The sequence below is a fragment of the Cuculus canorus genome, chromosome 15 (genome assembly GCF_017976375.1).
Source record: "Cuculus canorus isolate bCucCan1 chromosome 15, bCucCan1.pri, whole genome shotgun sequence".
NCBI classification, from domain to species: domain Eukaryota; kingdom Metazoa; phylum Chordata; class Aves; order Cuculiformes; family Cuculidae; genus Cuculus; species Cuculus canorus.
The window spans coordinates 8,478,382-8,499,732 of NC_071415.1; the positions used below are offsets into that span (position 1 = coordinate 8,478,382).

Below are 21,351 nucleotides of genomic sequence, written 5' to 3' on the forward strand. Positions count from 1 at the left end.
CTCCTCCCCATTACAGACAAGAGGGAGCTCTGGCTGCCAAGCTGCGTTGCTGCTGCCCATTGTTGTTGGCTCCTGTGATGTTATTTGAAAATCAAGCTCTCTCGAGGTCCTTATCACGTTCTGGGAATTTGCAGTTCACCTTGAAAGCTTAATATCATCCTTTCTCATGCTGCTCCTCTGAATTCCCATCCAGGTACTACATTTTCTGTTAGCTGCACTTACCCAGCTCCCATCCTTCAACGAGCCGTCACTACCGAAAACTCTATCACAAGGCTAATGGTTATGAATGCCTTAAAATACAGCTCTGCTTCCCAGCATGTCTGTCTCTTTCCAGACTGCAAGAATCCTGCCCCTCCCAGTTCAGCCTCCCCCTCTTGAAGGAATCGCTGCCTTCCAGAAAGGCTCGTCTCACCAAATGATGGGTTTTTTTTTTTCACAAATAAAGATCCTGATAGAAAATTCTCTCATCAAACCTGTAGTTGTGCATTGGGCAAAGCATGCTGTGCCTGGTGAGAGGCCAAGGACCATGGAAGGCATCTGCCTCTCCACAACTGGACTTTGAAATAGAAAACCAGGGTTTGGTTAAAAATAAGGTGAATAACTGGTGTGATCAGCAATTGCAGGGTGGGATATTTCTGGTATAATAGAAACATAGAATGGTTTCAGTTGGAAGGGACCTCAAAGCCCATCCAGTTCCACCCCCTGCCATGGGCAGGGACACCTCCCACTGGATCAGGGGTCTCCAAGCCCCATCCAGCCTGGCCTGGAACACCTCCAGGGATGGGGCAGCAACCACTGCCCTGGGCAACCTGGGCCAGGGCCATCCCACCCTCACAGTAAAACATTTCTCCCTAACATCTCATCTCAATCTCCCTCTTTCAGCTGAAAAACATCCCCTCTTATCCTATCCCTGCCCTCCCTGATCAAGAGCCCTTCTCTGGCTTTCCCGCAGCCCCTTTCAGTACTGGAAGCTGCTCTAAGGTCTCCCTGGAGCCTTCTCTTCTCCAGGCTGAACAACCCCAAGTCTCTTGCCTGTCCTTCCACAGGAGGTGCTCCAGCCCTCGGATCATCTCCATAGCCTCCTCTGGGCTTGCTCTATGCAGGCAAGGATCAGACCGACCCCTACCAGTCCCACGTGGAGTTCTGGGGCACGTTTGATCCAAGCCCTGGCAGGGACCCCCAGTTCCCACCGACCCCTGTGCAGTCTGAAACACCGTGCACTGGTTTGAGTGCACCCAGCGGTGTGGAACACACAGAAGAAGGCATTGCCGTATGTCTGGCCAAACACTGCTATTGTACAGCAACCCAAACTGCTATTTTCAGCTTGAGACAAATGAACTCCACTGACTAAAGTCTGTAGATAGTCAGGCTGTAAATTTAAACCTGCCCTCAGTGAGGGCCCTGGGTAAAGCCAGAGCTGATAACTGCCAGAGACTTAAAGTAAAATTAAGAAGACCTGAGAAAACTGGCACTTTCAACAGAAACTTTGTCAAAGGAAAGCAAATCTCACTCTTACCGCATCCACGTCAAGCTGTGAATGTGAAATCAATCCAAGGCGTAACATTTAGCTCTACACTTCAACAATATTTTAGTGCTGGAGTATAAATATTTGATCTGTTGCTCTTCTAAGTAAAATGGATTTGCTGGGCTCATCTGTTGTTATCAATTATTCCCAAGTAGATTTATTGCTGATTAAATGACTTGAAAAGCTCCTTTTCCTTCTCATGGTATTATGCGATATTTAGCGAGTAAACATGGAAATTAGCAATCCCCGGCATCAACATTAACCCCTTATATTGGGAAGAAAACATTTCCTGTCTGACAACACATAGAGCTAAGGATGTGGCTCTGAGCAGCCTGATCAAGTTGAAAATGTCCAGGGTTGTACCGGATGACCTTCATGGTTCCTTCCAACTCAAACCATTCTATGATTCTATATTCACAACACACGCTGGAGTCTAGTTAATTATATATGAACATATTTCTTTATGTTGTGGAGTCACACTTAGCGCTAAGATCTGGTTTCCATTTGCAATCACCAGAGAAATAAAACGCCATCCTTAAGTCATCACCAAAGAATGATTCAAACCATTGAAAAAGTATTATAAAAACCTCTTTGCACCATGAAATAAATTAACCCAAACCCATGACTCACATGCACCAGGGCAGGGTGATTTTTCAGAGCAATGATGAGTTGAACGTAAGCTTTGGAGAAAAGTTTGAAGCACTGGGCTTTGGAAGTTCTTCGTTCTCCTAGCTGGAGGGGCAGCCCAGGAGCACCTTGTGCCATGGTATCGAAAGGGTGCAGAGGGGGTTTAGCAGCTTACACCTGTTTGAAGGGCTGGAAAGCTTTGCTGGAGATGGGGCTGTTTGCAGAAGGGCTGTTCAGACCCCTCTCTGGTGTGCCGCAGAGTGAGACCAGGAGGCAGGAGCTGGGGAAGCCCAACCTTTGCCAAAGGCTGCGTGCCAGGAGCTGGGCTCTGGGCTGATTTGGAATGATGCATGGGTGTAGGCAGAGGTCTGGAAGGATTGATATCCTTCCATGTTCTACTTTCCAAAGAAACATCCTAGATTTTGTTTAAAACCGAGGACTCAGTGAGAGTGAGAAACCTAGCCGGCTTGGACACTCTCTGCCAGTGGAAGTCTGGCTGCCCCGCGAAAGGACACTGAACTCTCAGCAGTTCCCCCCTCAGACATCGATCGCTGTAAACACCCGTACAGCAGCAAGTGCCCGATGGAGGAGCTGCCAGCAACATCGCAGCACCCTGGGAAAGAGCCAGAGCTTCCTCCCACCAGAACACACTCCTGTAGCGGTGGAAGCACCACAATGGAATGGGCACGCTGTGCAGGACCCGCTCCCCAGCACTGCCAGACCCACAGCCATGAGGCCACTGGCTGGCCTCTGCCCACACAACTGGAACCCCAAAAGCACCAACTCTGGTTCTGCCCAGCCACTTTGTCACCGTGCTCCTTCAGATGAGTAATGGCACTTTGCAGCCTAATTATGCAGGTGTATTTATTATCCCATGCCTGGCCATCGCGCTGGGGTACTTGCGTAATTTCACAGACGAGTGACACTCAAGACAGCCCATTACTGTCGGCAGCCTCCACCTCATTTCATGCTAATTGCTCTCCAAAACTGTCTGATGCAGTTTGGACACAAAAACATTTTCAAAAGTATCATTAATCTGAGAGGGGGGGGAGAACATGACCTGAAGTAATTACAGCCAACATCCTCAGCCATTCCTAATTATTTCATATAGCCCCTCCTAAACCCACTTTCACATTGATTAACAGGGACACTTGGCTTTGAAGGGTGATAAATGGGTCTCTCCAGGAGAAAGTAAATGTTACCTGTTGTAGCCACTGACCCAAAACATCCAAATACTTCATTTATCCGTTTTCAAAACCAGTTATTGAATCTATTGTTTTATTTCTTTTGCGGCACAGATGTTGTTAAATGCTGCTGGTGTTGAACTGAATCACACTGTGATACAATTTAATGAGCTCACTGTAGTTTATACGCTCCCTTGTCCTAAAGCAATCATTTACGCCTCAAAGAAAATGAAGAGCATCTTGCAGAATCTTAGAATCATTAAGGCTGGAAAAGACCTCTAAGGTCATCCACTCCAACCGTTAGCCCAGCACTACTGTGCCAACTAAATCATGTCCCAGAGTGCCACATCTGCATGGTTTTTTAACCCCTCCAGGGATGGGGACTCCCCCACTGCCCTGGGCAGCCTCTGCCAGGGCTTCACCACTCTGTCAGTAAAGACATTTTTTGTAATATCTAAAATATTTTCTAATATTTTAACTGAAAGGACAAGGAATTTGGTGAAAACAGATGTGAGTGATAGAGATGATGCTCATCTAATCTTCCATGCATGGTGCAGGAGCAGCTCCTAGGAACATACAGAGAGTTGAATTTTGCTTGTCTCCATTTCCCTTTCTAGAAAATGCAGTTTACTTTGAGATCTTTTGTCTTTAAGGGTGATCACATCGTGCCAGTGAGTAACCGAGCACTGCCCTGCTTCCCTGAGGCACAGTGCATCCTGGAATTATTCTGCCATCACCCTCTCCCACCAGTTCGGTGATCCACAAACCGTCGGTCGGGCCACAGTGTCATTTCTGGGACAGAAAAGGATTGGGACTCTGGAGTGTTTGCTAAGCAGGGTGACAAGCTGCTCCGCTGGTGACACACACGGTGACGTGGCAGGACAAACACCTCGCACCAAGATCCTGGGAGCTCACGAGACATTTTTGGCAGATCTAGAAGTGGAACATCCGTGTTGGAGAGGAATCTGCTCCTATTTTCCACATGTGGAAGGGAAAGCAACCCCACATTGGTTGTTTAGTGGGAATCTGAGAGGGAAAATGTGGGAGATCCTCAAGTTTGAAAAAAATGGCTTTCTCTTCCACTGTGCTATCCCCAAACAAGCTTTTACGGGTCTTTACTCGACTTCCAGAGGAACATGGCTGCTGAGGCCCATGGAGGCTGCTCTGTGCTCCTGGAGCACCCTCTCCTGTTTAAGGAGCTGCAGTTCTCACCTCTGAGCACCAGCAGGGCACAGACCTTTAAAATGAGAATCCAGTCCTCCAAGTCAGTGTGGAACACACATTTCTTTACCAACCGAGCAGACACATTGATGATTAACTCTGGTTCACCTTGGCTCACTCCCAGATGCCGAGTGCATGAATCACGACCTGCGGCACGGACACAGCGCAGGTGTCGCTCCTCGTGCGCTGATAATAACGGAGCCCCTTCGTGGCACTGCCCTAATGGATGCCATATCTTATTTTCACAGTGTTTCAAATACACTTTTTGATGCTTTTTTTCCCAGTCATGCATATTTTTACAAGCTGCCAGATGCCTGCGTTGTAACATCAGATCAAGCAACAGAGCTGCAGGTCTGTTGTATCTGTTGTGGGGCTGGAAAAATCCACATAAATAACCATCCAGCTGCTGGTGGGTTACCGTGTGGCTGCATCTCCAGGACACCAACCCTACTGCACACCTGGTGGCCAAAACACCTGGTCTGGAGCAGAACCAGCACCATGCTGCCTCACGGCCATCCACAGTCCTCCATCTCCCCACAGCCAGGAGTGCTGGCAGCAGTCCCAGGATTCCCAGTTTCCCCAGGACCAGATGTGCTGGGTAATGGACTTGGGTTCCCAATTTCTCCACTGCCAAGGATGTTGGGGAATGGTCTGCGGTCCCCAGAGTACTCATGGCCAGGGGTGTTGCAGAGCAGACCTGGGGTCCCCAGTCTCCCTACAGTTAGGGGTGCTGGGACCAGGGGTCCCCAGTCAGCCCAAGGATGATGGGTGACAGACCCAGGGTCCCCAGCACCTCCATGGCCAGGGATGCTGGGGCAGGGGTCTGGCGACCCCAGCTCCCCACGGGCAGGCCCCGAAGTGGCACAGCGCAGGCTGCAGCCGCCTGGCCCTGCTCGGCCCCTCCTGGGCCCCACTCCGTCGCCACCGGACAAGGAGCCCGCAATCGCTCCCTCGGGCCTCCCGGGAAGCCAGAAAGACGCGGCCAGAGCATCCCTGCCGCGGCGGCACTCTGGGCGGCTCCTCGATGGTCGGGCAGTGGGGGGAGAGGGGGGGGAATGCATGGTGACGTCAGAGGCGCGGCGCTCTGGAGTTCGTGGCATGAGGTGCCGCTCTAGGCGCAGACTCGATGGTCAGCCAGGCCGGCGCCGCGCCGAGGGGCGGATCTCTATGGTTGTTAGCCGGGCAGAGAGTCTCTCTCCGGGTCCGGTCCGGGCGGCGCTCTAGGCCGCCTCTCTGTGGCGCGGGTGGTTGCTCGGCGGGGCCTGGGCCGTCATGGCCGCCTCGGGCGCGGCGGAGGGGCCGTGCGTGCTGTGCTGCGGGGAGCTGGACGTGGTGGCGCTGGGCCGCTGCGAGCACCCCATCTGCTACCGCTGCTCCGTGCGGATGCGGGCGCTCTGCGGCGTCCGGTACTGCGCCGTGTGCCGGGAGGAGCTGGGACAGGTGAGGCCGAGCGGCCGAGGGGCCCGGGCAGCGCCCGCCGAGCCGGGCCGGGGCCGAGCGGCGCCCCTCGCGCTCTCCCGGGGCCGTGCCGGCTCCCCGCGCACCGGGCCGGGGCCGAGCAGCGCCCCACGGGGCCGTGCCGGCTCCCCTCGAGCCGCGCTGGGGCCGGAGGGGCTCAGAGGAGGCTTAGGGTGGGCTTGGACCGGGCCAGGGAGCTGCGGGCACTCCTAGGTAGGTTTCCAGGCCCATCCGCCACCTGCTTTGCTCCCCAGGCTGCGCCTGCCCACCCTTTGGAGAGGTGGTGGAAGCAAAGTGTGTCCAGGTTTGGAATCCCCAGCATAAGAAATGTGGGGAGCTGTTGGAGCGAGTCCAGAGGAGGCCACAGAGATGATCCGAGGGCTGGAGCACCTCTGCTATGAGGGTGGGCTGAAAGAGCTGGGGGTTTTCAGCCTGGAGAAGAGAAGGATCTGGGGAAAGGCTCCGGGGAAAAGCTCCAGGGAGACCTTAGAGCAGCTTCCAGTGCTGAAAGGGGCTCCAGGAAAGCTGGGGAGGGGCTCTTGATCAGGGAGTGCAGGGAGAGGATGAGGGGAACAGTTTTCAGCTGAAAGAGAGTAGATTGAGATGAGATGTTAGGAAGAAGTGTTTTGCTGCAAGAGTGGGGAGTCCCTGGCCCAGGTTGCTCAGGAACGTTGTGTCTGCCCCATCCCTGGAGGTGTTCAAGACCAGCTTGGATGGGGCTTTGAGAAACCCGATCCAGTGGGAGATGTCCCTGCCCGTGGTAGGAGGTGGAACTGGGTGGCCTTTGAGGTCCCTTTCAACCCAAACTATTCCATGATTTTATTGAAAGGGAATTTAAAGACAATGTTTTATTGTTTTTCAGTCAGTAGGGCTCTCTCCCAGCATGGCTATTACGTGGTCTTGGATGACTCGCTCATCCTGCCGCGTTCCTGACTTGGCTTTGGGCTTGGGGGAGAGCATATTTCGTATTCTTTCAGGGCTTGCTCACGCCTTGCGTCTGCCTCCAGTTCCTGTTGGCGCAAGCTCTTTGCTGGGTGTGCACTTCAAAAGCGATTTTTCCCTCAGTTCTAATTTTCCTGACCAGTTTCTGCTTCCCTGCTGGCTGACGGCATGCTGGCAGCGGCCCTGGAGTCCAGGGCAGGGGAGGTCATGCCGATCCGTGGCCGCACCGCACTGAGAGAGTGAGGGCTCGGCACAGTGGTGAGCGCCCGGAGAGGAGTTGTGCCAAACCCAGTCCTCACACACTGGTTTGTTTTTTCAGACCTAACGCAGGGAAAACCAAACTCTATAAGAAGAAAACAGTCAGTGCTGGCACTAGAAGAAATGTGCTGCGATGGGTTAGGAAATGAAATGAATACACCAGAGGGTAGGGGGGTGGCCCCTTGGCGAAAGGAGACCCCCCCTCGCCTTCAACTAAACTGTTCATGTTGGCTGCTTTTTGGGGTGTTGGAATGGCTGGAGGGACTGCAGATGCGAGGCTGCTGAGCCTCACGCTTTGCAAAGGCCAGAGAAGTCAGTGTGGGTTTTAGACTGAGGTTGCTGGCACCTGAGTAGCCTCTATGTGCAGAGAGGTAACTCTGTGGAAGGGATTTTATCTCTGATCTTCCCCTGCGGAGCTGCTGCTGTTCTTCTCTCACTAGGGAAGAAATGAACTGTGGTGCTGCTCATCTTGGGGTCAGTAGACTGTCAGTCTGGAGAGCTCTCCAGGTTACTCACATCGCTGCATTACGTGGCCTGAACTTTGGATCATTTGCCATCTCTTTGCCTCATTCATGAACTGTTTAAAAATGATCTTTCATTGTAACTGACTGAGAGGTCATTTTTAACACCGGGTTTTCCCTGTCCCTTCTCTTTACGTGCCACAATAACGCTGCTCTGTCTGCTCACCCATTTGCCTCAGAGAAAGAAAAAAAGGATATTGGAGTGCATAAATCACCTCAAAACTGCTGTTGAGTGAACTGAACATGTGTGTAGGACCTGAACCCAGGTCTCTGTGTTTGTGTAGCATTGGAATTAGCACAGGGAACTGTGCCCCAACCAAATCTCGTGTTGTAGGGAGCAGCATAGACTGGCTTGGTGGGTATCACGGCAGCCTGTCCGGAGGGAATGCAGCTCTGGAGATGAGTGGCAGTGCAGGACGTGTTGAAGGGGAAAGCAGGATGTACCTGTTATGGTGATGGGCACTCTTGGGGATGCATGTTGTGGCAGTGGAACTGGGAAGGATGCCATGTTGGCCTGTGAGCTGGCCTGACGTGTGCTTGGGTCGGACTCGGGCGACCGGTCAGTGTGCTCGTAGTGTGTGCGGTTGCCTTTGGAACTGCTGGAGGGAATAGTGCTGGGCTCCTGTGCTACAATGAGCTTTTCAGCGATCTGTCCCTCCCTTTTAAACTCACCTGGTGCCGAAGTGAAGCATCTATAATTTCACTGACATGGGATTTTATGAATAATCGGAGTTAAACACGGTTCTCGCTTACCCAAAACATTGAAACTTGTGGTCTCTTTATTTTAAGCTTGATGTTTCAGCAAGTTGCGTATGGTTTTTGTTTTGGTTAACTTAAAAGTAGCCTTGCTGTAAAGAGAGCTTAAAAAACTCACCCACAAATAGACACAAAAGGCCTGTTCCATCATGTTTCACCCCAACAAGTGGTTTAACAAGACTAAGTTACACGTGCATTGTGCAACTTTTATTAAGGTTGTTGGTGTTTCTAGATTTACAGCCTGAAATACACTCACAGGGTTTGTCTAAGCCTTCTAAGGCTGATGAAGATAATTCGAGCTGTTCCAGAAATGTTTCTGCTACCCCAGCACTTCCCAGACTGGGAATGTGTGCTGGAGCCGCCCAGCTGGAGTGGGCTCCCAAAGGAGGGTGTCATCCTGGGAAAGGCTGCAGTGCAAGCCCCAGACTGCTCCAAGGGCAGTGGGGAGACAGTGAAGTCCCTTGGAAGGGGCATGTGGTACATATGGTTTGGGAAGTGATGTAGGGCTTTGTTTCTCGCTTTCCTGGTGGTTGAGGAGGGAAGAAACAGCAGTTTCCCAGCCAGACTGTGAGTGATGTCACTTTTCACGTGCAGAGTGTGGGTTCCTGTGTGACCTTCTGCCAGGAGGGAGGAGGGAGCTGAGTACAGGGTTCCTGATAGGCGTTTGCCACAGAGAGGGTGGCATTGGTTCATTGGTTGAAGATATTTGCCCTTATCACAGCTGTGGTACCAAAACACACTGTAGAAAGGTTTCCTAGCCTGGTTCAAAATCCAAAGACCGAGCCAGGGCACTCCGCCCTCCTGCACGCTGGCTGGCTCACAGGGAGTCAATAAGGAGCAGTCCCAGCGGCCTTGCTGACCGCTCAGGGCAGAGAGTGGAGTGGGGTCTGACACAGGGCTCTGCAAGCGCTCTCCAGGCTATGTCGAGTTCCCTGATGGGCGGAGTTTGTGCTGAGGAGTTTATCTGGAATCCCAAAGACTCGGCAGCCCAGATGTGCTCTCCCTGATTCCTGTCTTGTACTGCCTGCAGGTTGTCTTTGGACGGAAGCTCACGTCTTTCTCAGCGATAGCACTTCACCAGTTGCAGCATGAGAAGAAATACGACATTTATTTTACGGATGGAGAGGTTTATGCCCTGTACAGGTGAGTACTAGAATTCTCTCTGTAACATATGCCTAAGGCAGCAGGTTCTGGGCTGCATTGCTTGGTAAAACAGCAGGATTCTGTCCCATGGGAGCTGCTCTGTGTGTACAGCATTCACCGTGCGGTGCAGGTGGCTTTGGCAGCATGAGCGGGTGGAGGGAACGCTCCATAGCGCAGGCTGGAGTGCTGGATTCACCGTTGCGTGATACAGAAGCATTGCTTTGCCAGGAAGAGTTGCTTTTTGCTTCCTTAGCAACAGCAAACTTGCTGAAAGGCTTTTCATTCCTTGCATGTCTGCTCTGGAAACTGGGGAAGAGAGAATTGCTGTTATAGCTGTGCGTATTGCTGTGCTGTATTTATCACGGTGCTGCATGAGGATTAATGAAAGCCAAAGGCACCAAACACTGTATGAAAAGCAAAGCAACCTCGTCTGCCTGCAAAGATCTTGATTCTAAATGAGAGAGAAAAAAAGGATGAAATAAAAACAATACAGAGTAAAAAATGTGGCATCGGCATCCTGTTATAAAAGCGTTATGCAAAACATGCTTAAATGGGAGGCTTTACAATAATTAAAAGCGGCTAAAAGGGAAGAAGAATGAGATGAAACCATGCAGGCAACAGAGCCTTTTTCGTGGAGAGCTGGGCGTTACATCCAACCTGGTTTTGGCTGAGAACGCAGCTTTGGTGACACAGTTCAGTTTTCTCTCCCCCAACGCACTTTTCTGTTTCTGACAGTAAAAGTGCAGCTAAATTGGATGCAAGTGTTGCATGGATCAGCTGAATCTTCCATAAGCCAGAGGTTTGTGTTGCGCTCCATTCTGAATTGCACAGTGCCCGTGTGTTACTCATGCAGTGGCTGTTCAGCTTCACTCTTGCAGCTGTAGCCTCTGTGTGATTTGGTCTTTTCTGTTCCTGACAAAGTATTCTTGGATAAGCGGGATGCTGACCTCTGTGCGGATTGACGGGGAAGCCTCTGACCCAACACTTGTTTTTTTATAAAGGTATCTGGTTGCTGAGAGGGGATCAGGTGGATTTTAGGCAATCTTTCTTGTCCCTTAGGAAGCTGCTGCAGCACGAATGTCCTTTGTGTCCAGATGCGAAGCCGTTCAGTACCTTTGCAGATCTGGAACAGCACATGAGGAAGCAGCATGAACTCTTCTGCTGCAAACTCTGTGTTAAACACTTGAAGGTGAGCTTGTCTGTGTGTAGGGGAAGGCTTCTAAAGCAAAGTTTGTTCACTGCGCTGTATCCTTGGTGCGTAGCTGTCTCGGGGCAGTTGATGTCTGAGGGCAATAAAACAGCTCACTTCTGGTTCACGGGGTTTTTAGTTTGAGCATGCAAAATACCCTGTCTTCATAAACACATATTTAGGGCTTTTTTCCTCACAGCGATTGTAATTTAAAGTTTATTGCACCATGTCAGTACACAAAAAAAGTGAAAGGGGGGAAAAAAGTGAATTAAATCCGTTTCCAATGTTCAAACTGAGTGAGATGCAGGTTAGATGTAATGTGGATCTGTTACCTGAATTTTGTTTCCTACTCACTGAGAGTTTAGGTGTTGGTCGTCAAACTGCATCTTTAGGAAACAAATCTTCACAAGTTGTGCTCAACCCAGATTGTTCCATTTTATTTCCTGTTCACAAGAAATAACACATAGGTATGGATCTGTTTCCTCAGATTTTCACTCATGAACGGAAATGGTACTCACGTAAGGACCTTGCCCGTCATCGCATTCATGGAGATCCGGACGACACCTCCCACCGGGGCCACCCCCTCTGTAAATTTTGTGATGAGCGTTATTTGGATAATGATGAGTTACTGAAACACCTAAGGCGAGATCATTATTTCTGCCATTTCTGTGACTCTGACGGTGCTCAGGAATACTACAGGTTTGTGCAAGTGGTTTATTCCTCTTTCTGTAGCTTAAATATTGACAAAACATTGCTTTGAATTCTGGGGAAAGGCATGCTTGAAGGCAGAGGACAACAGTTGAGAGCAGGTTGCCTGTGACCTCTTTTGTTCCCAAAACCAATAGCCAAACAAATCACTGTCTGTCTAGATAGTGCTTTGAAGTTTTCTTCATTAATGTTCATCACCTGGAGCCCTGCATTTGGTTCTGGAGCCCTCAGTGCAGGAGGGACATGGATCTGCTGGGACGAGTCCAGAGGAGGCCACGGAGGTGATTCAAGGGCTGAAGCACCTCCCATACGAGGACAGGCTGAGAGAGTTGGGGTTCTCCTGCCTGGAAAAGAGAAGGCTCCAGGGAGACCTTAGAGCAGCTTCCAGCGCTGAAAGGGGCTCCAGGAAAGCTGGGGAGGGGCTCTTGATCAGGGAGTACAAGGGTAGGACGAGAGGGATGATTTTAAGCAGAAGGAGGGGAGATTTAGATGAGATCTCAGGAAGAAATATTTTCCTGTGAGGATGGTGAGGCCCTGCCCCAGGCTGCCCAGAGAAGTGATGGCTGCCCCATCCCTGGAGGTGTTCAAACCAGGTTGAATGGGGCTTGGAGCACCCTGATCCAGTGGGAGGTGGACTGGAAGTGGATGGGCTTTGAAGTCCCTTCCATCCGAAACCATTCCATGTTAAACATTAGCAGTTATGCTTTGCAGCACGATAGCAGATGTCTGCTCTGTCACGCTCCAAATCCGTGTGCAAAGTGGATAGCAGTGAGGTTTTGGTGATGAAATGCATGCCTCGTACTGGGTTTAGTTTAATGTCTGTGAGTGTGTTCTGGTCTGTGTCAACTGCCCACAAGCAATTTCAGCTAGAAATCTTCCCTAGGGATAAAGAAAGAGCCAACACCCTCGCCTTGCTTTCCCTTTGTCTTGTAACAAGTAACCATATCCCATTAGTTATCATTATACTTTCACAACACCTACACTGTGGAAGTTGTGGCTCAGCCTCTCTTCTCCTTCCAGCGATTACGAATACCTTCGTGAGCACTTCCGCGAAAAGCACTTCCTCTGCGAAGAGGGTCGGTGCAGCACGGAGCAGTTCACCCATGCTTTCCGCACCGAGATAGACTACAAAGCGCACAAAACAGCCTGCCACAGCAAGAACAGGGCTGAGGCCAGGCAGAACCGGCAGATCGACCTCCAGTTTAACTATGCTCCTCGGCACCAGAGGAGGAATGAAGGTAAGCGTGACTGGTGGATGGAAACATTAATTCCTACTGCTTAGAGGGTTTCAGGAGCATCTTTTGAACGTTTCCTAGCCAGGAAGAATTCCTTTCCAGAGAGGATGGGTCAGCTCTGGAACAGATCTCTGAGAGGCTGTTGAGTTTGTCCTCGAAGATAACCAGAACTTGACCAGACAGAACTCTGGGCAACCTCATGTGGCTTCAGAGCTGGCCTTAATTTGAGTGAGGAATGGGGCAGATGTCATCCAAAGGTCTCTTCATACATAAATTGTTTGATAGTTTTCCCCCCCAGGTGTAGATTTCTCTTCTCCTAAGTGATAGGCAATAGGATGAGAGGAAATGGGCCTCAGGTTGCACCAGGAGAGGTTCAGACTGGACGAAAGGAAAAATTTCTTCACCAAAAGGGTTACCAGGCACTGGGAGAGGCTGCCCAGGAGGTGGTTGAGGTTTAAAAGATAGGTAGATGAAGTGCTTGGGGATCTGGTATGGTAGTGGAGAGTTGCGGTTGGACTTGATGATCTCAAAGGTCTTTTCCAACCAAGCAATTATATGATTTAGTGGTGATAACATAATTTTAGGAACATTACTTTTTTCTGCAGTTTGTGATTACATGGGTGACTTCTGTTACTGTTAATACAAAGCTGTGATGAGCATGAAGCTGAGACCAGGGTAGCAGAGCCACCAAAGAGCGCAGAGACTGACGTTCCTGTGAACTTTGCTTCTTTGCGGAACAGCATGTAGAGATCTCTGCATAAAATCAAGTTACTCAGAGCTCACATCACAGGTTACAACACGTGGAATCCATGTACTGCAAAATGTATTTTAACATAGCAGTCCTTAAGGTTGTACAGACTACTTAGAAACCAAGATAGATTTGTTTGTACTAGTGTATTTTTGCTATTTGGAGGCATAGTGCGATGTTATTAGAAATAACTTTGTGAGTGACGACCCGTCCCTCCTGTGCAGGTGTTGTAGGTGGAGAGGACTATGAAGAAGTTGACAGATTCAACAGGCAGGGGAGGTCGGGCAGGCTGAGCGGCCGAGGAGGTCAGCAAAACCGAAGAGGCAGCTGGAGATACAAGAGGTGAGTAGCACAACGCTTTGTGGGGTTTTATGGCTGATTAGTGGTGGTGTTTACTTACTACTTAACAATAGTTTGGTGGGCAGCGGGTACAAAATTTGGAAGCATCCACAGGGAATCCTTGTGAGTAGAAGGAGCTGTCAGCCTGCGCCTGTGTGCTGAGCGCATCCCTGCTCAAGGCGAGATGATTTGATGTGAAGTTTCAGCTCTCTGAAGCTGACACTGGAAGCACGCAATGTGATCTTCATCTTGTGGGTTAAATACTCGGAATCCTAAATTGATTACAGCAGCTGGTTTTATGCTGACTTTCCTAACTGAATTTTCTGGAGCAAGTGAGAAGTGTTTGTGGATTTAGTGGATCTTTTGGTGTGGGCGGTTGTGAAGTTCCTGTTGCAAGGGCTATGCTTTTCATTGAACTGACAGATCTCTGGGTGGCCAGCCTGAGGGCTTTGAAAAAGAAAAGGGTTAAGTATCGAAATGGAATTTTGCATTTATGTGTTTCTACATCCATGCAAGACCAGAGTGCTTTGTACATCCTGCGTGTCTGGTTTTCTTTCTTTTCTTGCTGGACAGCCAGCTGGTTCATTACTGGTGATTCCACTGGGGGAAAAAGGCTGTACCTAAACACTTCTATGTTGGTGTCACATGTGGATCACGCATGTGTCGAGACTTCGTGACAAAGAGTTACTGTGGCCTACAAGTCTGATTTCATACCATTGAAAAGGAGTGGGAGAGAGGGGTGTCCCCATGCATCCCAGGTGTTGTCTCTCCCAGTCCATCCCAGTTTTGTCTGGCCTGGATTGTTGTTACCACACACAAATCCAGGGTGAGATTTTGCCTGCCTTACCAGCCGTGCAGGGGTGTTCTGGAGCAGTGGCTTGGCTTGGGCTGCCTCAGCAGGTGGCAGCACAAGATCGGGGACAGTCGGAGCAGAGAGGTGAGATGAAGCTGCTGGGTAATCCGTGCTGTTTGACCAAGAAAACCTGCCTTGTCCTGTAGGGAAGAAGAGGACAGGGATGTTGCAGCAGCAGTCCGGGCATCTGTAGCAGCTAAACGGCAAGAAGAGAAAAAACGGGTAGATGACAAAGAGGACAGCAGCAGCAGAGGTAAAAAGGAGGACTTGAGGGATTTGGAAGTGCTCAGCTCCAAACGTGCACCAAAGTCTTCAAATGATGCTACAGGTTAGTGCTGAACACATCATCCAGCAGTGGGGAGGCAGGATGGGGCTGGAGATCTCTGGAGGGTTCCCTCATAAAGCACTTCTCAACCAGGGTTAAGTGTCATGGGATTTCCCATATCCCACAGCCAGCACACGAGGACAGTTAACTGGGTGCACTTAACTGATGGAAACAGTGATGCATGGATTTTTTATTTAAATAGTCCGCTTGGAATGTCACAGTTAATGACATCATCAGCTGCTGAAAATAGGATCTGTTAATGCTGATATCATGTTCATTGATAGCGTCCACCCCAAAATGAATACATTTTAGCTGAAAATGTTTCTTTGCTCTTTTTGTCCATGCTCCAAAAGAAGCAGCTGCTAACAACGCTTTATGCCAGGACGACTTCCCAGCCATCGGCTTGGCTGCGGGGCCTCTGCAAGGGTAAGTGTGTGCAAGGCTGCAGCAGTGGGAAGCTGACTTAGAAACTCACCTGCGTGCTGCATTCGTGGAGCAAATGTTTTTTCAAATCCCTTAAACTACAAACATTTCCTCCCCGCCCTGGGCCCCCGTGGCCTTGAGCTGTTCCTGTGCTCCTCACCTGCACAGACAGCTCCGGTTGTTGCTGCAGTTCATGGCTCCATCTTTTGGTGGTGCAGTTACAGGGAAGGTCTCAATATTCCCCATAGCAGGCGTTTCAGTTGGTAGCTTATCTTGAAGGAGCTGCATGCTGTGAGCTTCAAAATTAATCATCTCCAGGCATCAGGGGTGATTGGAGTAGTGCCTTTGCAGGATGTGGTAGCTGAAAGGCGCCTGTGTGCACAGCTCTGGGCATGGGAAGGTGTGTATGGAGACAACAGTGCTGGTGCGGCTGCCTGGAGGAGACCCCTTCCAGACAGTTCAGTAGCCTGCGTCCCGTTTACACTTGGGTCTGTTTGCACCCTGAAGCGATAGTTTCAGGAGGGGCACAGGCAGGCGTGGGGCCGAGCTGCCTGCTGGAGTTCATGCCGCCTCAGCAGCACCGTTAAAACGCTTGCCCTTTTCCTTTCTTGCAGCTCTGCAGCAGTTAAGCTTAAAGAAGAAGATTTCCCAAGCTTGTCATCCTCTGCAGTGCCCACCATCTCTTCTGGGATGTCTATGACGTATACAGCCACCGCGAAGAAAACAGCATTCCAAGAAGAGGATTTTCCGGCCCTGGTGTCCAAAATGAGGCCAAACAATAAGACAGTAACGAACATCACATCTGCGTGGAACAGTGGCTCTGGTAAAAATGTGGTCAAAGCTATGGGCAACCCCTGTGCAAACCAAGTAGCCAAAAAACCATCCCTGAACAACGCTAAAGGAAGCAAGAAGAGCAATAAACTCTCTCAGTCAGATGATGAAGATGGCGGCAGTGGATTGACAACCCAGGAGATCAGGAACGCACCCACCATGTTCGATGTCTCATCCCTGCTGGCAGTTTCTACCTCACAGACTTTTACGAAAGTGAGCAAGAAGAAGAAGGTTGGGGTTGAGAAGCAGAGGCCGTCATCCCCGCGCCCATCGCAGGAGGTGTCGGTTCCCAGGTCATCGATGGAAAAGCTGCCAGAGCCAGAGCAGACACCAGACACACCCTTAGCTCTTCCTGCCCCAGACAGAGCCGGAGCGGTCATGAACGGTCATTTGGAAAAATCCCTAGGGATCTGCAGTGCACCCAAAGAGCCACCTGGCCTTAAAAAGCCCACAGTGACTAACAAATGCCCTTTACCTCAGGAAGACTTCCCAGCTCTTGGGAGCTCAGGATCAGCCAGAATGCCCCCTCCACCAGGTAAGCGCTGCAGGCCACGGCAGGCTTTTCTTGGCTGTAGCATAGATGGGGCACACAGGTGAGATGTATGAGCTGCTCCTTCTGGCTCTCCTATGAAGAGCAGCTCTGCCACCACACACTGGATTAGCTTTTGGAGTTTAAACAGGCCGGGGGGCACAGATGGGCTTCAGTGTCCTCTGTGGATCATGGCTGAAGCAGTGATGATGCTGGGATACCTCTGCTGCGTGCAGCTCTGGGTGTCTGTGCTCAGAGGGGGCTCTTTGATGAGCAGCCACTCTTTACCTGTCACTGCTTCTCTGCTGAGTCACGTCCTTGCTTCTGTGCTGTACAATCTAGTTTGGGAGCCTCTGCAGGCAAAGGGAATCTCTCCTTGTCTGTGCCCTGTGCCTGCTGCCTTGCTTGGTCCCTTCTTCTCTGCCTTTGCAGAGATTTAATGCCCTTGCTTTTAGCAGTGCTGTAATCTTGTAGAACTGGAGTAACATGGCAACCAATGTGACTTATGGTAGCTTTAATGGAAGCAGAATTGCATCAGGAGCTGCTGGCCCAGCTGTTCTGTGCTGCTCTGCGGATGTTGCTGGGCGGGGTGCGCTAGAACAGGCGATGCCTGGCTTTAAATTGGAAGGGGGAAGATTTAGATGAGACGTTAGGAAGAAATTATTCACGATGAGGGTGGGGAGGCCCTGGCCCAGGTCACCTAGGGAAGTTGTGGCTGCCCCGTCCCTGGAGGTGTTCCAGGCCAGGTTGGATGGGGCTTGGAGCAACCTGATCCATTGGGACGTGTCCCTGCCCATGGCAGGGGATGGAACTGGATGGGTTTTGAGGTCCCTTCCAACCCAAACCATTCCATGGTTCTGTGTGGTGACTTCTTGAGTGATTTCTGTTCACTTTAATGATGCAAAAGCAGTTTTTAATGTGAGTTTGAGTGGATTTTTTTAGAGTAACTTTCTATTGAAGTAGTAAATTAGCAATTAAAGCGCTTTCTCTGTGAAGTGACATCAGCCACTCTGAAGCGCTTCTTGGCCCGCCTGGAGGCAGTGGGTTTCCACCTCTCATCCTTGTCTGCACTGCTGGCCTTTGGTGCTTCTGGAGAGCATGTCAGGCCGCTAATGTTCATTGTGGATGTTGGTACTTGGGTGCACAGCTCCATGCCCAAATGTCCTGTCTGCCCTCACCCAGGCTTTAACACCGTGGTGCTGCTGAAGAACCCTCCTCCACCTCCAGGCCTATCGGTGCCCGTCAGCAAACCCCCGCCGGGCTTCACCGTTATTCCATCCACCACCATCGCTGAACCTGTCACTACTTCTTTGAAAGAGTGAGTAAAAGTCCTCTGAGTTAGAGTGACTTGACACATGGTGTTGCCATTATCTGGGCTCCAAACAGCACGTGGGGCACTCGGAGGGGATCATTCTAAATGCATCCTGCTTAGTGATTCCCGCTGGGAGTCCTGTGGGCTGGACTGGGGAGAGCTGTGCTAAAGACAGCATGAGCGTGTGGATGCCAGTGTGAGGCAGTGAAATCCTGTGCGGTGTGGCAGCTCGTATTTGTGTCTGTCCTGGTTTTATTGGGAAACCCACAGCTTCAACCTATTCCTTGACCTTCCTGTGGATTCTGTCCGAGTCCCAGGTGCGGGTGCTGATGCAAGTGTTCCTTGTCGATCTCAGAATGCCTTCATTGCTCCGAACTCTCCAGTAGCTGGGATGTGGTCGGGGCCCTTTTGGGCTCAGAAATTGGTTTATGGGGGAGGGGACATCTGTGTAGTTTAATCCAAACATCTGGGTTAGTATCAATCCGCTTGGTTTTATTCCTGGTGTGGGTCTTTGCTGATGACTTTCAGTGAACCTGGCATACAAACCCAGCCAGTCAGGGCTACGTTAAACCAGCATTTTAAATATTCTGCCTGTATGGAGCTGGATTCCGATGTCATAATCCTGTGGGATGCATTCCATCGTACCGTTGAGAGAGCCACATGTTGCTTAGAGTGGCCGCGTGTGTGAGGGAGCACATCCTGCTGGGACGCAGAGCTGTGCGCCCACTACCCTGCAGCGTCTGTGTGATGTGAGGCAACATCAGAGTCACTTTAGTCTTTCCAAATGCAGGCCAAAATCCTGTCATGGGTCCTACTTGATACCAGAAAACTTCCAGCAGAGGAACATTCAGCTGATACAATCCATTAAGGAATTTCTCCAAAGCGATGAGTCCAAGTTCAATCAATTTAAAACTCATTCTGGGCAATTCAGGCAGGTGAGTGGGCAAGGACCTTCGTGCTCCTGACCCCTTCCTTTCTGGTAATGGGAACCCTGGTGGCATTTTGTAATATATATATGTGTTTTTTTCCTAATAATTCCCATTCTTTTCCCACCGAAGGGTCTGATTTCTGCAGCACAGTATTACAAAAGCTGCCGAGAACTGCTTGGAGAGAATTTCAAGAAGATCTTTAACGAGTTGTTGGTGTTGTTGCCGGACACGGTAAAGCAACAAGAACTGCTTTCTGCTCACAATGATTTCAGAATCAAAGAAAAACAAAGCTCAAACAAACCCAAAAAGAACAAAAAGAATGTTTGGCAGACGGACTCCAACTCTGACCTCGACTGCCACATCTGCCCAACGTGTAAGCAGGTGCTGACGCAGCAGGACATTGTCACCCACAAAGCTTTGCATATTGAGGATGAGGAGTTCCCTTCCCTACAGGCCATCAGCAGGATCATCAGTTAGCTTTCCCAACGACCAATAAATCCGTCTCTGTCCACAAATGTGCATTCTTTGGGATGAGGTTTGGCTGGAGCCGTGGCCGAGGACCGGTGCCTACTGCAGAGCCCTCTCGGTGCGGTTCATCTGAGGGATCCCTGGGCTGCATCGCGGTGATTTAACATCCAAATCCGAGCTTCCAAAACGCCGAGTAGAGTTAGGCTGGAATGGTGGGGGGGGGCGGGCAGGGGCCACCTTCTTCCTGTACCACGCGATAGCTGGAAAAACACTTTGAGCTGAGGACTGGCAGGGGAATAAGTGTCTGGTTTGGGGTTTTTCTTTCTCTTTTTTGCGGCGAGGGCAGCTGCTGAATCACTGAAATGATTGGAAGCAAAGGAGCTTCCCTGATAATGTTCTGATTTTTTGTGCTGTTTCTGTGAATGCAGCAGTCGGAGGGCAAAGATGTGGGAGAGGAAAAGACGCTGCTCACTGGTAAGACACAGCAAAGACTATTCCTGTCTGAAATGGAGTTAATGAGGTTACTGGAAGGGTTGGGATTTGTGGAATGTGGGATTTGAAGTTGCCTCTGACCCTTTCTGTAACATGAAATTTATTTTGTAGCACTGCATGTAGGATAATAACGTTAAGGCTTTACTTTCCGTGAAGCGCCTTTCACAGTACTTTTATTTAACAACTACGGTGTTTCTGATTGCTGGGATGTGTGGATGGTGGTGGCTCCGCCTGAGGCCGCGCTGGGACATTAAATGCTGCTGATCACTGACCCTGTCTGTCTGCAGTGCCTTCTCCTGCTTACAGGATGAGCTGTTCAGAGCGTGCAGAGCGTCCTGTGCCTCCCCGGGTGACGCTGCTCTGGAGCAGCTCTGCTCGTGTTGTTTGGCATCTCCCCATCCCACCTGGTGGAGACAGGAGGGGAATCTGTTCCTCCCTTGCCGGGACTCCTACATCCAGAGCGGAGGACACCCGCGGTGCCCGTCCCTGGCTGCTCTAACTCAGCGCCTCATCCTCCCCCATCGTGGCAAAGCGGGTTTGGGTGTTTTTAACGTGTAGGAATAACGTTGCAATTAGTTTATGTAGTTTTTATTGACAAAACACAGTGTTTATCTAAGCATCTCTCTAAAACTGAGCTGAGAGCGTTGCTGCAATGCTACTCCTGGCTATGGGGAGTTTTCCTTGCCTTACACGGGTTGTTTTTGCTTGCTCTCAGGCCGCCAAGTGCTTTGGGTTTCTTTTCTGAATAATTCAGACCATTTTGAATGCCAGAATGTGTCGTATTTGGTGCTGGGGTCAGGCTGCACGCCCTGATGTGGGGCTGGGGTGGGGGTTTTGGCTGCATGGCTCTATGCAATGCATGAAGACATGACAAGCAGCAACGCTTCTGTGTTCCAACTGCACACCGGGAGCTGAGTGCCACAGCCCCACTGCCTGCAGCTGCTGTCCCCACCACCTCTATCAGCCTCCCATCTGCAGCGGTGGCTCCTCTTGTCCCTTCCTTGGGTTTATTAACTTTAAGGGAAATGAAAAGCAGCTTCTCTGGCAGAATCTCTCATGTCTTCTGATAGTTTTTGGTTCCTTTCTCTGTGTCAGTGGACACGGGGCACCCAGCAGGCGGGCGCCACTCTACATTTCCTTGAGGCCATGGATTTCTGGCCTGATGGGTTTCCTGGTTCCCTGTCTCACCTCATTAAATAAACCATTACTCAATTCTTTTCAGGCTGCTTCGATTCATTTTTCACTCTTTATTGAAAATGAGTTGCAGTTGGTACACAGACACTGAAAATACAGGATCACAGCGCGCTCTCTCCAAAGGTATTTCTGTGTATATTG

General features: G+C 50.4%; 1 protein-coding gene across 2 annotated transcripts; it reads left to right on the top strand.

Moving 5' to 3' along the window:
- The first annotated feature begins 5,743 nt into the window (after positions 1–5,743).
- Positions 5,744–20,478, top strand: ZNF598 (zinc finger protein 598, E3 ubiquitin ligase). Of its 2 annotated transcripts, none has more exons than XM_054080604.1 (12): positions 5,744–5,997; positions 9,523–9,635; positions 10,695–10,824; positions 11,312–11,523; positions 12,553–12,770; positions 13,740–13,857; positions 14,854–15,035; positions 15,389–15,458; positions 16,070–16,821; positions 17,998–18,133; positions 18,918–19,062; positions 19,186–20,478. In XM_054080604.1, the coding sequence occupies exons 1-12, from the start codon at positions 5,830–5,832 to the stop codon at positions 19,531–19,533; spliced, it is 2,592 nt and encodes an 863-aa protein (XP_053936579.1). In that variant the 5' UTR covers positions 5,744–5,829; the 3' UTR covers positions 19,534–20,478. The 2 variants fall into 2 exon arrangements, with proteins under 2 accessions (XP_053936579.1, XP_053936578.1); XM_054080603.1 differs by having other exon boundaries at positions 5,746–5,997; positions 15,386–15,458.
- The last annotated feature ends 873 nt before the right edge of the window (positions 20,479–21,351 follow it).

What these genes read in the sequence shown, in the direction of transcription:
- ZNF598 (XM_054080603.1), top strand. Translation starts at nt 5,830, where the DNA reads ATGGCCGCCTCGGGCGCGGCGGAGGGGCCGTGCGTGCTGTGCTGCGGG. An exon ending in GCACCAGAGGAGGAATGAAG is followed by an intron (nt 12,771 to 13,739) that starts GTAAGCGTGACT and finishes CCTCCTGTGCAG; the next exon opens with GTGTTGTAGGTGGAGAGGAC. An exon ending in CAGAATGCCCCCTCCACCAG is followed by an intron (nt 16,822 to 17,997) that starts GTAAGCGCTGCA and finishes GCCCTCACCCAG; the next exon opens with GCTTTAACACCGTGGTGCTG.